Source organism: Podarcis cretensis (assembly GCF_951804945.1).
Source record: "Podarcis cretensis genome assembly, chromosome: 6".
In the NCBI taxonomy this organism is placed as follows: Eukaryota; Metazoa; Chordata; class Lepidosauria; order Squamata; family Lacertidae; genus Podarcis; species Podarcis cretensis.
This window is the reverse complement of record NC_137175.1, coordinates 11,056,721-11,074,498: the sequence shown is the minus strand read 5'-3', so window position 1 is coordinate 11,074,498 and position 17,778 is coordinate 11,056,721. Positions and strand designations below refer to the sequence as shown.

At 43.5% G+C, this 17,778-nt stretch overlaps 1 protein-coding gene across 1 annotated transcript; it reads left to right on the top strand.

The window, feature by feature from the left end:
• The first annotated feature begins 3,584 nt into the window (after positions 1-3,584).
• Positions 3,585-16,415, top strand: ADRM1 (ADRM1 26S proteasome ubiquitin receptor). Its single transcript, XM_079979702.1, has 10 exons — positions 3,585-3,725; positions 7,776-7,986; positions 8,394-8,510; positions 8,643-8,766; positions 9,133-9,219; positions 11,180-11,261; positions 12,110-12,351; positions 14,136-14,293; positions 14,977-15,079; positions 16,047-16,415. Exons 2-10 carry the CDS (start codon positions 7,777-7,779, stop codon positions 16,151-16,153), a joined length of 1,230 nt encoding a protein of 409 aa, XP_079835828.1. The 5' UTR covers positions 3,585-3,725; position 7,776; the 3' UTR covers positions 16,154-16,415.
• Positions 16,416-17,778: the final 1,363 nt, after the last annotated feature.

Here is a 17,778-nt window from a genome sequence, read left to right as displayed (position 1 = left end):
TCATATATGCCATCCCCTGCATGTACCTCCCACTGCACAAACTGCTTCTGTAATGAAGTTGCCAACTTTAGATTTCCTGGACTTCTTGTGCTTTTGTCATCTGAGTGGCAGTGGGAGAAGTGGTTCATATGCTTCTTCTTCCCATTCCACAGCTTCATGAGAGGAGGAGAGAAATCATCAAGTTCTCTCCTGGAATTGGTATGTGGAGCATCCTTTATGTGTGAGGCCCAACTCCTGCACAAGCATATTGAAGGAGGGATAAAGACATATCGCATCCCCATTGCCTCTACACTGGTAGGAGGCTTGAAGGATGGTACACATATTGGATACAAGGGTGATGCAGTGGAGGAAACAACAGAGGGCCCAAGTGTTAGGTTATTATGATTTTTATTTTTAATACTGCTCTGTTTTAGAATTTTAAAATATATTTTCTTATTATTAAAGTGATGGGGTTTCAACTATGTTTTGGTTGCTTATCTTTTCAGAGCCACTGAGCACCTGTGATACTGAAAAGGGTATTCAGGTTGAAATTAGTAAGGACTGTAATTTCAATACCAGGACACTGCCTCCACTAAAGAGCAAAGAGTTTGCTAAATGCCCCGATAATTCAATTCCAGAACGTGCATAGTGGGATGAATATAAATTTTCCTGCCTTGAGGAATGCATTGTCCACTGAAGTTTATATGATCAATTGTTTGTAGGATGGATCACAGAATAATGTTAGAGGCAGTTGGAACTTGAGCTATGAAGCTTCCAGGTACAGTGGTACCTTGGTTCTTGAACTTAATCCGTTCGACTCCCGAAACCATTTGAAAACCAAGGCGCAGCTTCTTATTGGCTGCAGGTGCTTCCTGGACTCAAGCAGAACCTGTGTCGGATGTTCAGCAAACATTTGCAAACTGGAACACTTGCTTCCAGGTTTGCGGCGTTCGGGAGCCGATTTGTTTGACAACTAAGTCGTTTGGGAACCAAGGTACCACTGTAATATATTAACATATAACTTCTCTCAACCTACATGCCAACTTAAGGGAGTGTCTCTCAGCTTGTGCAAATTGAACTTTCTCCTCCCTTATCCAGTATATCTGAAGGAGCGTCTCCACCCCCATCGTTCTACCCAGACACTGAGGTCCAGCGCCAAGGGCCTTCTGGCAGTTCCCTTGCTGTGAGAAGCCAAGTTACAGGGAACCAGGCAGAGGGCCTTCTCGGTAGTGGCACCCGCCGTGTGGAACGCCCTCCCACCAGATGTCAAAGAGATAAACAACTATCTGACATTCAGAAGACATCTTAAGGCAGCCCTGTTCAGGGAAGTTTTTAATGTGTGACATCTTAGTGTATTTTTTGTTTTTGTGGAAGCTGCCCAGAGTGGCTGGGGAAACCCAGCCAAATGGGTGGGGTACAAATAATAAATTATTATTATTATTATTATTACAAACTCCACTAACCTAGAAGAGTTACCTCGAGTTGAGAACTTTGCTCCAGGATCAGAACGGAAATCGTGTGCCGGCAGCAGCAGCAAGAGGCCCCATTAGCGAAAGCATGCCTCTAGTTAAGAACAGTTTCAGGTTAAGAACGGACCTCTGGAATGAATTAAGTTCATAACTAGAGGTACCACTGTATTTGTAGATAGTATTATGTGTGGTTTGCCAACAAAGGTCCGTATAGTTAAAGCTATGGTTTTCCCAGTAGTGATGTATGGAAATGAGAGCTGGACCATAAAGAAGGCTGATCGCTGAAGAATTGATGCTTTTGAATTCTGGTGCTGGAGGAGACTCTTGAGAGTCCCATGGACTGCAAGAAGATCCAACCTCTCCATTCTGAAGGAAATCAGCCCTGAATGCTCACTGGAAGGGCAGATCCTGAAGCTGAGGCTCTAATACTTTGGCCACCTCATGAGAAGAGAAGACTCCCTGGAGAAGACCCTGATGTTGGGAAAGATGGAGGGCACAAGGAGAAGGGGGCGACAGAGGACGAGATGGTTGAAAATCCATAATTTTTGACCTGGCATTATATTGTGAATCATGATGTGTTTGTGTGTGTGCTATGCAAAAATTACAATGTGGGGAAAGCCATGAAGCCAGGCAATGCCTCTGCATAGCTCCATCCTTATTTCAGACATTATGATATACCAGTATATTGCAATGTTTAGCAGTTGAGAACCAGATATTGCCCAGTCCTATGCCACACCATGGCTCTGTTGTGCACAAAAAAAGGAGGGAGGGAAAATAAATTACTCTGCATTCCTAGGTAAATGGCCCATCTATTCCAGCATCCCGTTCTCACAGTGGCAAGCCAGATCCCTGTGCGAAACCGGAGAGCAGAACCTGAGCAGAGCAGCTCTTTTGCCTCCTCTGGTTTCCAGCAACTGGTATTCAGTGTGAGCAATAGCCGTCATGGCTAATAGCCACTGATGGACTTATCCTCCATGGATTTGCCAAACCCTCTTTAAAGCCATCCAAGTCAGTGGCCACCACTGCCTCCTGTGCCAGAGAATTCCACAGATTAAACAACTTTCTGCTTGAAGCACTTTCTTTCATCTGTGCCAAACCTTCCAGTATTCAGCTTCAGTGGATGCTCATGAGTTCTAGCGTTTTGTGAGAAGAAAACCTTTATCCGCTTTCTGCATGCCACACATAATTTTATACTCTTAAGTGATGAATATTCGATTTACGAATCACTCCCCATATATTGTTGTTGTTTAGTCGTGTCCGACTCTTTGTGACCCCATGGACCAGAGCACACCAGGCACTCCTGTCTTCCACTGCCTCCCACAGTTTGGTCAAACTCATGCTGGTAGCTTCGAGAACACTGTCCAACCATCTCATCCTCTGTCGTCCCCTTCTCCTTGTGCCCCCCATCTTTCCCAACATCAGGGTCTTTTCCAGGGAGTCTTCTCTCCTCATGAGGTGGCCAAAGTATTGGAGCCTCAGCTTCAGGATCTGTCCTTCCAGTGAGCACTCAGGGCTGATTTCCTTCAGAATGGAGAGGTTTGATCTTCTTGCAGTCCATGGGACTCTCAAGAGTCTCCTCCAGCACCATAATTCAAAAGCATCAATTCTTCGTCGATCAGCCTTCTTTATGGTCCAGCTCTCACTTCCATACTGGGAAAACCATAGCTTTAACTATACGGACCTTTGCTGGCATATATAAAACACCCCAAAGCGAACCCTAGAGAAAGTCAATTTTAAAAATAATTATAATTTTGCCCTCTCTAATATAGCTTGAGGAGGCTGTGGAGGCAGCTGACTGCCTCTCGGCCCCTTTATCGCACCCAACCCAACCCAGCACTGCGCAAGCTTGCGGCCTCCACAGGTGCTCTTCCTCCTCAGCTCCCGCAAAACGGCGCAATCCCCATGCAGTTCCACCGCGCGCCGCTAGAGGCCGCAACCTCCCTCCCCCACCCGGCCGACATGACACAGCACAATAGCCGGGAGGCGGGGCGGAGGCCGCGGTGCACGACGGGGGCTTGTGGGTGAGCGGCGTTCCTTCCGAGTGGCAGTCCCACCCGGCTAGCGCGGACGCGGCGGGGGGGAGGAGCCAGCCTCCCAGCCAATGGGAGATGGCGGTGGAGGGGGGGGGGGAGAGCGAAGGGAAGAAGGCGGGCTTCCGGCGTGACGAGCAAAAGGCTACCCCTCCCCCCGCTTCCCTCAGCCGGCCGGAAGTGCGGTAGCGTCTGAGGGGGAGAGCGAACACGGGGCGGGTGACAGTGGGGCGAGCTGAGGCGGCAGGTAATTTTCGGGGCGGGAGTGTGTGAGGAGGCCTGGAGGTCGGAACCACCGGGGGGGGGAGTGGGGGGGTTGCTAATTAGGCAAGGGTGGGGGAGGGGCGAGCGGGGGGGAGGGGTCCTCGCGTGTGCGGCCGAGAGAGAGGCGCCCTTGAATTGACGGAGGTGGGGGAGGCGGCGGCGGCGGCTGTAGGGGGAGACCCACCCCGTCGCTGAATGTTCATTCTTGACCCAACTTCAAAAAGTCCCTGAGGAAAATGGAGGGGGGAGGGGGAGGGGGGAGCAGACGAGGGACCCCATTCGCACGTGGGGAGGAGGAGGAGGAGGGGGCTTAACGTAACACCCCCCCTCCCCCGCGGCCTAGCTTCCAAGGCATACCGTTGATAAATTTTACTAAGTTCATTCGGGAACAGCAGCCAAACGCCGCAGCTTAGAAGAGTGCCAGGATGTTCCCGCATTGCAGGGGGTTGGGCTAGATGACCCTCGCCCTGTGCGGGTGCCCCTTTCCACTCTACAGTTTTTGCACTGCCCGTTTCTGGGGTATGTCACTCCTCTGTCCCTGCTTTCCTCCTGTTTTTTCTCGGTCGTCCCTTCCACGCACTCCCCAAGAAGACAAGGACAGTTGGGTTTCTGGTGATGTTATTAGTATTATTATTAGTCAGCCTTTTTACTTGCTTGCCACCCGAAGGTCTGCAAGCAACTTACAGCAAAGGAAAATGCACAGTACATAATACCACTAGCCCACCCCATTGCTGTGTGTTTAATTGGCAAAGCACTTCATTTTGCAAATTGGAACCTGTTATTACTTTGCTTGCTGTTTGTTCTCCCGTGTACCATTTTTAGAAAATTGGGGGGAGGGAGTGACTTGTGTTGTTTACATGGAGTGTTTACATTCCATGGTGTGATAAACTTCAGCATAACTACCTACTCAGGCTGAACAACGTCAATGGCTAAACTGGGGTTTGAACTTAAGATATACAAATATGAAAACTAGTAGTAATGATAGGATTCAAGGGTTGCCATCCCTTAAATTTGCCTTGTGACCCTAATCCTCAAAACAGTACAGCTCCACAATTGATATCCTTTAATGTGGTGCTGTTCTCAAACTTTACAGATGCCCTTCTTTATATTTAACAATTGCTTCTCACTGTGTCCATTTCCCAAACTTGGAAGTTTGCAAGGTGTATTATGAACTGATAGACCTATAATAGTTCTTTTCCTTAGCCATTCACAAATATTTGGACTTGTTCCAAATATTTGGTGTATTGTTTGTTCAGTGGTGGGAAACTGTTGTCCTCTAGTTGTTAGACTTGAACGCTCCCTTGGTTAGAGATGTTAGGGATTATAGTCCCAACAGCTTCCCAACAGGTGACATGGTAATTGGCTGGGATTCAAAAATCTGGTAGTTTATTCATGCTGTCTAGCTAGGAATCAGCCATGTGAGCTTCAAAAATATGAGTCTGGTGAAAATATTACATTGTTCTTATGCTAATCATTTTAACGTGAACATATTTGCAGTGATGCAAGGAAATTAGAGTGATAACAGGTGCCTTTAGTCACTGACAAATATTATAGTTCTTGGGTAGAGCAGTAATTCTCAAAGGGTGTGGCAGGAGAGGATGGCAAGTGTGGCAGGAAGAATCAAGGACACTCTAATAAACATTTAAACATTTCAGTGTAGTATAATATCAAAACAATTTTTTTGCAGAATATGGATAGATATATTTTCAAAATGAGAACAAGAGCACCAAGTGATGCTGAGGACAATCCTAGTTGTGTTTTCCAATGTATTATTTCTTATAAATTAAAAAATCAGTGTGGCACAAGCAAATTTTTATTCTGAAAGTATGGTCCAGAGAAAAAAGTTCGAGAACTACTGGTATAGTGTTTATTTCAGAATGCATGGTGCCTTAATGCTCTAAAGAGCACTAGCATTCAGTCTGCTTTGTGTCAGTAGAATTAATAAAATGGTCTTCCTACTCCAAGACGCGGTTGGCAACTTATTTCCCCTCACTGAGGAAGCAGAGGTACCTACAGTGGCTGTGTTTGTAACCATGGTTTGTTCAACAAATCATGAGATGCTTCATTGCCAAGCAAGCAAGCCACAGTTTTGTTTCTCCCAGGCTTGATTTGTTTTCCAGCAGCTGTTGCCTTGTGTCTCTAGTTTCGTGAGTGTCTGGTATGGAGTGGCTAAACAATTCATGGTTTTGAGATGCTATGGACTGTAACACCCTGCACCAGAAGACTATATTTCTTTGTCCAGGATTGTGTTTTACCTCTTTTCTCCAGCTATGTTGATGACAGAGTCTTTATAACTCTGTTCAAATTTCTTTCATGATGCTTGTGTTCTCTTGCGTCACTTCTTGTTGCTCATGGGTCACCTGATACACTCCCAAGTGCTGCTGTCATAAATGCCTTGTGGTATGGCCTGGGGCCACAAGCTGACCTGGGAGTTCTTGGCTTTTTTGATCAAGAATGGATTTGAAAAGTTAGCAATAGCCAGCAAAAAATCAATTTCACTTGAGAGATCCCGTAGCAGTAAGTTAAGAGCTGAAGAAGCTTTGTCAGGAAACAAACACCTGAATGCAAGAGGGGTTTGCCTCTTGGGTACAATCTGATTCATTTCACCAGAATTCTTTAGCGGCTGTTCACTCCCTAGAGACTCAAGTTCTCAGTAGCTCTTTATAAGAATGATCAGAAGTCTGACTTGAAGAAAAGCCACAGCCAGGCAACGATGCTTTTCCTGGTTTGGAGAGGAGAATGGTGCTAGAGGACTGCAGGACTTCTTGGCGCTCTGAGCACAGGAGTACTGTTATCATTGGTGAGTATTGCTTCAGTAACTGTTGCACAAATAGCTGTTCTTTTTGGACTGTGGCATCTCCTGGCATGACATATATGTGTGCACAACAGGCTAATTCTAGCTGATTGCTAATTCCCTAAAGAATCCACTTTCAATAATACTCCTTAGTTTGTGGGCCTTTTGATTTATCTGTATTGTTACATTTTATATCCCACCTTTCCTCCAAGGAGCTCAAGGTAGCATACATGGTTTTCTTCCTCCTCATTTTATCCTCAGAACAGCCCTGTGAGGTAGGTTAGGCTGACAGGCAGTGACTGACCCTAGGTCACATATATTTTGATTTAACTATTAAACTGCTAGTGCTATTCACTGAAGTGCATTCTAGTTGTTGTTTTTTAAAATGCTTTTTATACTTTCTGCTTTGGAAAAGTAGTTTACACTCTTTAAAAAAGCACAAGCAGAAGTCTGCTTGATCCATCCTCAAAATAGGCCCCTGTTTTCCCATCAGGTCTGATGTAAATGAGCCTCTAAGCTGTTCTGAAGGTGGTCCAAGTCCTCAGCTTTGCTTTTGCTCCCCAAGTTGCTAGTATTTTCAGGGATCTAGTGATAGTTAGCTGTTAGTTCTATGTATCTATTCTTTAAGTTGGTGGAATTTTTTCAGTTGGTGCACTATAGTAATGGTTTTCTAACTCTTCTGTTTTCAGATTCTGCATAAATATCTCTCAAAGCATTCTGACTCTGGAAGCTCCCTTCAATCATTGCTTGTTCCCATAACCAGACGGCTTTTGATCCTTGATGCTATTCTGACCCAAGCCCTGTCAAGTGCTTACCAAAGATCAGAGGAAGGTTGGAGGGTTGGTACTAGAGATCTGAGTGAAGAGGCTGTTTTTCAGTTTGCAAAGCAGAGAGAGAGGAAGAATTATCTGCAGGACTTGAATGAAGATGATCATTACTGCTGAGATGCTTGAACTGTTGCTCCTGTACAAACATTGTCCACCCCTGCCTGTAAATGGAAAGGATACTGTGACTGATTCAACACACCCAGGGAGTCTGCTTGTTCAGGGTGTACAGGAGTTCTGGCTTGGCCCTGCCCATTTAGGCTGTCAGATTGGTGCTCTTTAAGTTACCTTTAAAAGACTGAATTCTCGAAACCCATTGCTCTTCTGGGCCATAACCCTGGATTTGGGCACTGGTAGAACACTTGTATATTTGAAAGAGAAAACGTGCTTATTATGAAATATTATCTCTTTCCAGGATGTCTTCTGGTGCTTTATTTCCAAGTCTGGTGCCAGGCTCCCGGGGCTCATCTAGCAAATACTTGGTAGAGTTCCGTGCGGGAAAGATGTCTTTGAAAGGCAGCACTGTTACACCAGACAAGAGGAAAGGTCTTGTATATATCCAGCAAACGGATGATTCCCTCATTCACTTCTGTTGGAAAGACAGGACTTCAGGGAACGTGGAGGATGTAAGTAGAATGCTGCAGCCTAAAGATGTATGCATTGATTTAATGCTGCTTCGTGTTTAAAATCAATGTATGTAAGAGAGTGTTAAAAGACATTTATGTACTAGATTGAGGTCTGTGGCTTGAATAAATGGGTTTCTTTCTTCCCTGGCCACCTGACATGTATCTCAAGTGTGTGTGGAATTTGTGCATCTTGTAAGAAAAAGATAAGCATGTTCCCTAGAGGCAGGCATAACATCTTCATCTATGTAACTCCCCATAGCTTGCAAAACCACCCCTATAAGCTTGTCATGGGAGAGACTGCAGCCTGACTGAGAAAGTGATTAGTGATCTCTTGCTTATTGTAATGCACTTGGATAGTTTTGTTTGGAAAGTAAAGAATAATTTGTTGTCATCTTCTTCCACTCCAGGACTTGATTATTTTCCCTGATGACTGTGAATTTAAGAGGGTGCCTCAGTGCACTACAGGCCGCGTTTATGTGTTGAAATTCAAAGCTGGATCCAAGCGGCTCTTCTTCTGGATGCAGGTTTGTGGCTGTTAGGCAGATGAAGGGGAAACGAGGCCTAAGTGATGCTAGTTGTTGCTGTGTAACATTGAAGCTGTGAATTAGGCATCTGTCATGGAGTGCAAAAATGCATTTTTCTTCTTCTCCTGGCAGGAGCCCAAGACTGAGAAAGATGAGGAGCACTGCCGTAAGGTGAATGAGTATCTCAACAACCCACCAATGCCTGGAGCTCTGGGTGGTAGTGGAAGTGGAGGCCATGAGTTGTCTGCCCTTGGAGGTATAGACCTTTTCCATGAGTCCTTTTCTGTGTGTTCTTTAGTATTAAGAACCAGTTCTGATACTTGAGGGGGTTTGTTTGTTTGATTGATTCTTTCATTGCAAAACCAGATTTAATTGGATGTTTAATTAATATAGAACAATAAAATAGTATTAAAAATAAAACTATAAGGCAAACATAACAATTTCAAATATTAACTTGGAAAAGTTTAGGAAACACAGATGTTTAGGAAACATGAGACATGTGGATATATTCTTGATATTCTCCAGGTTTTACCTGTGGTTCTCTTTTGTCATTTTAAATTGCCTGTCATTTAGATGGAGAGCTGTAAAAATGTGTGAATATAATACGCTCTCATCTGTTTAGGTGAAGGTGGCTTGCAAAGTCTTCTGGGAAACATGAGCCATAACCAGCTCATGCAGCTGATTGGACCAACAGGCTTAGGAGGACTTGGTAAGCTTCTTTTGTGCATTCATGCTAAAATTGTGTTTGTCTGGGTTAATCTCTTACTAACGCTCCCTGCAGCGTTCATAATAAATCAAATATCACTGGACAGAAAGTTGTACCAAGTAACATGAGGTGATCCATTCTTTCCTCTATTCTTTCATTAAATGCCTGCAACATGGATACAGTGTTGTCAGAACATTAAAAGTGCACACTTTGTAGGATTTCCCTGTTTGTGTGATGGTAAACCCGCTACTTAATGGCATACACGAATCCTTCAGCGACTGGTCATTCAGCCACTTTGCATCCTCACTGCTTGTTGCCATCCAGTGGTCCAGAATAGAATGATTCCACCAGGAGGCAATTTTCAGAGAATGTAGAAAAACAGGTTTCCTGGAAGAGGACTGGAAGAAGTTCAAAGAATATCTCCAAAAGCATTGTAAAATGTTTGAATGTTAAAATGATGTTGGATATAAAGATAATATGGCATTAGTGACATGGTAAAAAGAAAAATGAAAAAATGTTTTAAAAGAAAAGGGTGTAAAGGCCAGAGTAATATTATGTCGAAATTAAACAAAATGATATAAAGGGATTAAGTTATAAAGAATATGTAAAAATGGTCCTAAAAAGAAAGGGAAAATCGAAGACATAATAGGTTGAAATGTATAATATTGATTAAGATTTGAAAGAGGGTAAGGAGCTGCTGAATTTGATTGTGTAAAGGGGAATGCAGAAAAGGGAGACGTGAGGAAGTCAGGAAAGAGGGTTATAAAGATAAGAATCTAAAAACTAATTTTTTCTTATTTTTTTGTTCTCTTATTTTTTTGTCATATGTTCTTTTTTTATTACATATTTATTAAAGTTTTTTGAAAACAAATGCATAAATAATAAACAACATTACTTATATCATAGCATAATTTCATCACTTCTTTGGACTTCCTCACATCTCCCGCTCCCACTTACATCGTTACAAAAAAAGTTTTTCCAAGCAAATTACCCACTTGTTTACAATCTTATCTCCACTCATTTAAATAAAATCTAACAATTCTCCAAAAAATTTATATTTTCCTTAATCTCACTTATCGTCAAAATCAGATCTAATTCAGTGGTAGGCAGTTATTTATGATCTAGCATCCTTCTTAACATTCAACCAAATTGCAATATTTTTGTAAATAAATCTTGAATTTCCTCCAGTCCTCCTCAACCCTCTCCTCTCCCAGGTCTCGGATTCTACCAGTCATCTCGGCCAGTTGCATATATTTTTTTGTCATATGTTCTTTATTGTGTTCTTTATATTGCTTTTTACTGTATCTTTTTTCTGTTTTCTTTGATTGTAATATCTGTTTTATTATATAAAATCAAAATAAATATCTTTAAAAAAAACAAAACAGGTTTCCCAGCATCTTGTGCTATTAACACAAAGCGTGTCAGAAGCACAAACTTAGTTTGTGGCAACTGTTTATACTCTTGAGGATGTTTGGCTTAGAAATGACAAATTGAGACTTAGAATTAATGCTTGAAGTATCAAAGTGGACTATCAAACAAAACTTGGCATAGAACTAGACAGATAAATCCTTTGTGTGTGTGCTTTTGCTTAAGTTTGTATACTCTAAAGTGGACAAAAACCACTTAAGATGAAGAAAAGGCTGGCATGATGGCAAAAAGGAGTCTCCTATTCCTTCCCAGGATTAGGCATGTTTTCAGTCTGGGTGGACCATTAATTAGTGAGAGCCTTCAAATGGACCAAAGAAGTCCTCCAGCTCCTTGCTGAATTTGTGTAAAAAAGCATCTGCTCTTGCAATATGAGCTTGAACATCTGTGTACATCTGTGTTTCTGGATGGGGGAAAACTGTAAAGTTATTTTGGTTATTTGGAACAAGAAGTCTACACAGTACAACATTTTTAAACCAACTTTCTGTTTATTAAAAGAAGTCTCTAACACACATGCTGTCTTTTTCCTTTATGGAAGGTGGGCTCGGTGCTCTGACAGGTCCTGGTCTGGCTAGTCTGTTGGGAAGTGGCGGCCCCCCAACTAGCAGCTCTTCTTCCAGGTAAGAGTACCTTGGCTTATAACTGTCCTTTTCAAAGAAATAGATTGCTTTAATAATACCTGAGGCTCTGTTTAAATTGTACAATATTTTAGTGAGGACATTTCACTCATAGGTTTCTGTTTTTATTACATATCGCTGCAGTGTTTCAGATCCAACAGCCAGTGCTGTGTGGCGAACTTGTGGGGAAGCAGCTCCTGTGGTATCTGTCCAACATTTAAAGAGGTTTAAACATTTAAATCTCTCCTAGGTGTGGGAAAGGTGGAACCTCATTTTGGGGTTTGGCTAGAGAAGGGAAATGGGATAAGATGGGAGATCAGAAAGGGTCAGTAGGGTTATAAAAAATAAGTCTTTGGCTTTTGTAGTACAGTGGTATCTTGGTTCTTGAACCTAATTCATTCTGGGAGTCCATTTGACTCCCTAAACCGTTCGAAAACCAAGGCACGGCTTCCAGTTGGCTACAGGGGCTTCCTGCACTCAAGCATAAGCCGCGTTGGATGTTCGGCTTCTGAAAAATGTTCACAAACTGGAACACTTACTTCTGGGTTTGCGGCATTCAGGAGCTGATTTGTTTGTCAACTAAGCTGCTCGAGAACTAAGATACCACTGTAATTCTAGGGCTCATTTTTAAACTGCAATTTTACAAGTTTGGGATTTCAAACTGAGGAAGAGGCATCCCATCTCCTCCTTGCTTAAGTTGTGTTGAGTGAGCTCAGAGCTTCTTTTTTGTGGGAGGAGAAGACCTGTTGGTACTCTGGAATGGCAATTCTCTCACTTGCTCTTTAGCTGTGGGAAACATCCCCGACTTCAAACTGTACTTGCAGAGGCTAACTATACGAATTGCCTTTTAGCTCTCGCAGCCAGTCGGCAGCTGTGACACCATCTTCCAGTACTTCTTCCACACGGGTAACGCCAGCTCCTACAGCTCCCGCAGCAGCCTCTGCCACTGCCACTGCCACCAGTCCCAGTCCTGCTCCGAGTTCTGGAAATGGGACCAGTACAGCAACAAGCCCTACTCAGCCCATCCAGTTGAGTGACCTCCAGACTATCTTGGCAACGATGAATGTGCCGGCTGGAGCAGGAGGCCAGCAAGGTAAAAGGGGGGTGTGGGAGCCTCTGTAGCCTGACAAAAAATGAGGTCTCACCAAAGATGTATCCTGCCTTATGCTTCCATGTTCCTTCCTAGCTGCTTTCCCTACTGAAACAGTATTAGCAGCATGCTGTTTATCATATTGTTTGTCTTTGTACAGGGGCATGTAATAAAGTGGTTTTTGGCTCTGTGTTTACTTCAGGGATGGGCATCCTGTGGCCCTCTGGCTGTCATTGGACTCCAACTCCCATCACCCCAGGCAGCATGGCCCAGTGGTCAGAGATGTTCGGAGTTGTAATCCAATAGTGGCTGGAGGGCCAGAGTTTCCCCAACCCTGCAATACAGTGTTTGTAAGGGACACGGATGGCGCTGTGGTCTAAACCACTGAGCCTCTTGGGCTTGCTGATCGGAAGGTGGGTGGTTCGAATCCCCAAGGCGGGGTGAGCTCCCGTTGCTCTGTCCCTGCTCCTGCTAACCTAGCAGTTCAAAAGCAGGCCAGTGCAAGTAGATAAATAGGTACTGCTATGGCAGGAAGGTAAACAGCGTTTCCGTGTGTCACGGTGTCCCATTGCGCCAGAAGTGGTTTTGTCATGCTGGCCATATGACCCGGAAAGCTGTCTGTGGACAAATGTCGGCTCCCTTGGCCTGAAAGCGAGATGAGCGTCACAACCCCAGAGTCGCCTTTAACTGGACTTAACCGTCCAGGGGTCCTTTCCCCCTTTTACCTTTACAATTTGTGTGTGTGAGAAAGAAGATAAGCAAATGGTGTGACACTATGTCTGGGTCAAAATATGAAATGCTTAGTTTTTGAAACAGTCTGGCTCCCAAATCAAATCTGTTTACCATGCTATATATATGTACTTAAGATTTAATTGTAAATAGGCCCAGAATTTTGATCAGTTGAGGTTTTCAAAAAAAGTTAGTTAATCATTTGGTTGACAATAATCAACAGAACACTGTTACAGGGGGAATAATTTATATCATAATATTCTGCAGAAAAATATGACTTGACATAAAATTAGAGTATTTCTTCTAAACAGAAATCCAAAACCACCTTGAATTTGCTTTCACAGGAGGTCATTATTTTGTTGACAATAGTGTATACAGGGCAACTAGTCTTCCCAAAACAAGTTTCCATATTCACTTGAGATTCTTGCTCTTAGATGAGATGTTATTTTTGCCATTACAGTATAGCCAAATCCCAAATTTTACCAGGTCATTCTTTCCAGGAAGTAAGTAATGTAACTAGGTGTAATCAAATAGGATGTAAGTTCTTTATGGTCTTTCTTTAGGATAGGGGACTTACAGTTGAGCAATATCAGTACTGGATCTAAAGGAACTTCATCTTCCAAACTCTTTTCTTGTTATTCTAATAATAATCTTCCAGTATTTTTGCGTGTAACTGCATGCCTACCAGATAATGATAAAAAGTTCCATTCTCCCATTTGCACCTCCACCCTATTTTCAAATATGATTTATTTATTGCTGCAATAATTGCAGAAGTCAGATGCCATTAAACCATAACTTTTAAAAACAATTTTCCTCTTAATTATTCCCCCCCCCATATTTTCTCCATAATTTCTTCCACATCTCCATGCTTTTACTGTTTCCTGTGTCCTTGACTGCACCTTATCATATAAACGTTTACTTGTTCCTGTTTGCAGTTGTACTTTAACTTTTGTGGTGCCTGTGATACACCTGTGCTGTGTCTCGCAGAGTTGTCCTGCAGCAGCTTTGCTAATTCTTGGTACTTCTGCCACAGACATTCTGGCTCTGTTTCTTTACAGTTGACCTGTCCAGTGTCCTGACCCCGGAAATAATGGCACCCATTCTGGCAAATACAGAAGTTCAAGAACGCTTGCTGCCTTACCTTCCTTCCGGGGAATCTCTGCCGCAGACAGCAGAGGAGATCCAGAACACACTGACCTCTCCACAGTTCCAGCAGGTAAAAGTTTTGGTATACTTGGAAAGTATGCTTGGAGGCAGCTACTTGGTTTAAGTAGGAGGACTGACTTATACTGGGTGGAATTGGTTGAAGCACACCAGGAGGAATCTTAAGACAAATCCCTGCATCATTTGGAGAGCTATGTGATGAGGAAGGTCTAGTTATGAGGCAGTTGACTTCTCTTTTAAGGTCTTTACAAGTTTAAAAATGGATGAATGAGGATGGGAAAACAACATAGGTGGAAGTGGTGCCCCAGGCAACCCGTGTGTGGATTTACAATATAGGGGCAAAAGTGTTGGCATTTCTCTCGCACACCAAGACACTGCACTTCATGTAGCCTGTCAAATATGCTGGCCGGCCTTTCCAATGGTGTCTGTCAGCCATTTGGGTTGTCTTTTCTCCTGTTTCAGGATACTGTGCCACATTTCCCTCTAACCAATAAAATAAAGTTTGTGTCTGCTAAATGCAGTCTTGTGATTTGTTATTTATAAGCCTGCCTTTAGAGTGGCTGAAATGGCACTGCTCTGGTGTAATCCAAAATACTATCATCTTTGGCTGTACCTGCCACCAGAGTGCAGCACCTGAAGGAATGCTGCCCTCCGCAGGAAATGAAAAGGCTGCTCAGCCTTTGCTGTACTGTATAGAATCTTTTTGGAATTTGACATAGCTTTTTTTCTTTGCAGGCACTCAGCATGTTCAGCGCTGCCTTGGCTTCTGGGCAGCTGGGACCTCTAATGAGCCAATTTGGCCTGCCAGCTGAGGCAGTAGATGCAGCAAACAAAGGAGGTGAGTTCTTTTCTGTCAATAAACCCAGTGTTGCTCAGTGGCTGTGCAGTAGGCACTGAAACTCCTGCTGGGTCAGAGGTCCTTTGTGTTGCAGTTTTACCAGAGTCCATATCCCTTCTTGATTTTGAAGCCCTCTTGAAGGCAGAGAATCAGGGTAAAAGGTGGCAGCTCTGGCTCAGCTCTCAGTAAGCCAGCGAAGTATAAAGATTGCTGTGGAATGGTGACACACTGCTTCTAATGCAGTGCTTTTTGTCCAATTATGAATATGGACTGGAATGTCATTTTGCAGGCTGAGTACATGACAGTCTGAGCTGCAATGAACATGGGGAGGGGGGTCATGGAGAGGGGCAGCCAGCCATCTTAGAATCATAGAATCATAGAGTTGGAAGAGACCACAAGGGCCATCGAGTCCAACCCCCTGCCAAGCAGGAAACACCATCAGAGCACTCCTGACATATGGTTGTCAAGCCTCTGCTTAAAGACCTCCAAAGAAGGAGACTTCACCACACTCCTTGGCAGCAAATTCCACTGTCGAACAGCTCTTACTGTCAGGAAGTTCTTCCTAATGTTTAGGTGGAATCTTCTTTCTTGTAGTTTGGAACCATTGCTCCGTGTCCGCTTCTCTGGAGCAGCAGAAAACAACCTTTCTCCCTCCTCTCTGTGACATCCTTTTATATATTGGAACATGGCTATCATATCACCCCTTAACCTCCTCTTCTCCAGGCTAAACATGCCCAGCTCCCTTAGCCGTTCCTCATAAGGCATCGTTTCCAGGCCTTCTAGTGGTTAGACCATTACAGATGAGCACAGATGTTCAGATGTTTCCTTTGTCCACCTACTCCAGGCTTTTCGTCCTGGGTAGTTTTATTCCTTTTGCCATATGCTGTTCACTTGGAGCCATGCATTAAGTAGCCTGCTTTCCTATTACATGCTGCCATGTTGTTAATTTGATGTGTCTTGTTTTCAGATGTCGAGGCGTTTGCAAAAGCAATGCAAAACAACGTCAAATCGGATCAAAAGGAAGGAGACTCAAAAGACAAGAAGGATGAGGAAGAAGACATGAGTTTAGATTAGGTTTCTTAACTGTGTCTTACGGGTACTCCTAGATATTTACCTTAAGATAAGTAGGATAACTAGCATACTTCATGTATTGAATCTGCAAGTAAAGGACCTCTCTGCCAAATTCATCCTGGGTATACTGGGTTTTTCCCCCACTTGCTGCAGTTTCAAACAGATGTTTGTCTTTGTGGCCTTAAAGTACACTTTGGCAGCTTCTTATTGTTGTCCTTGGAAACAAGTTTGGTTCACCTGATTAAATTTATAGTCTTGCATCAAATCCAGTTGCAGGTCTATGCTTGGGGTTTCTCATAAGGTAAAGGCATCACCTTGGCAGAAACATTTGTAATTTTTATATTTAGTTGGTTGTTGCAACCCATATCCAAGAGTTGCTGTAAAGCCATCCCAAGGGCTTATCTGTGTCCAGCAGAATATTTTGAGCTTTTAAACCCTACCTATTTAAAGGAATTGTTTGGTTCTAACAGTTCTTTTGTAAGAAGTCCCCTTTGTTCCTAGAAGGCTGTCTCCTGTTTCTACTTATTCTCCTCTTCATCTCCCACATTGTGTGAGGTAATCCTGACCCTCAAGTCATGTTTTTATGAAGGACATGGGGCAGTAGGAACGAAAAAAGACCTCTCATGAGAAGAATGTGCGATTCTGAAGGTTCCAAGGCAGTCTGTCCCCAAATTTCTCACTCAGGAGTGTTGCATCCTCTGGGCTTCAGCCTAATTTTATGCAGGGGCAGTCCACTTTTAGATGGTGTGTAGCCTTCAACTATCTTCTAGGACAGAGATTTCCAAACTCTGTTGTGACACTCCCCCTGGGACTGGAAAGAGGTTAGTTTAACCTCCAGTTTGCTAGTAAAATTGTGTCACGAAATGATGCGTGTCTAAAAAGTATGTCCCCAGCATGAAAAGTTTGGAAAGCTCTCTTCTAGGGACTTGAGCTCAATAGGAACAAGGGTTCCCTTTCCCTGTTCTTAACTGGCTTGCCTGTAATAGCCTTGCTTCTCTTTTAGCAATCCTTGCATGTTGATGTAATAATAATAATAATAATACTTTTACTATTTGTTCCTTTGCCCATCTGACTGCGTTGCCTCAGCCACTCTTGGCAGGAAGCTGGGAAAACCTCCCTTTGCCTAACATCCTGACTTACCCAAATGTCACTGCATTTGACAGCTATGCCTGTTTTTGTGAGATACATAAAAATACAGTGACAGGAATTTTGGTGGTGGAGAGCTTTTGGAGAGAGCCAGTGTGGTGTAGTGGTTAAGAGCGGTGGACTCGTAATCTGGTGAACCGGGTTCGCGTCTCCGCTCCTCCACATGCAGCTGCTGGGTGACCTTGGGCCAGTCACACTTCTCTGAAGTCTCTCAGCCTCACTCACCTCACAGAGTGTTTGTTGTGGGGGAGGAAGGGAAAGGAGATTGTTAGCCACTTTGAGACTCCTTAGGGTAGTGATAAAGCGGGATACCAGATCCAAACTCTTCTTCTTCTTCTTCTTGGGAAGTGCCATACCTGAACTATAAAGAGAACTCTGCATTTGGTAGGCATTTAGACCTCTAAACTTCACTTTACAAAACAAAAACCTGCAGGAATGTCTGACGTCCCTATAGCGCTTGAAACAGTTGCAAAGACGAGTTT

What these genes read in the sequence shown, in the direction of transcription:
- ADRM1 (XM_079979702.1), top strand. Translation starts at nt 7,777, where the DNA reads ATGTCTTCTGGTGCTTTATTTCCAAGTCTGGTGCCAGGCTCCCGGGGC. An exon ending in TGAGTTGTCTGCCCTTGGAG is followed by an intron (nt 8,767 to 9,132) that starts GTATAGACCTTT and finishes TCATCTGTTTAG; the next exon opens with GTGAAGGTGGCTTGCAAAGT. An exon ending in CCTCTCCACAGTTCCAGCAG is followed by an intron (nt 14,294 to 14,976) that starts GTAAAAGTTTTG and finishes TTTTCTTTGCAG; the next exon opens with GCACTCAGCATGTTCAGCGC.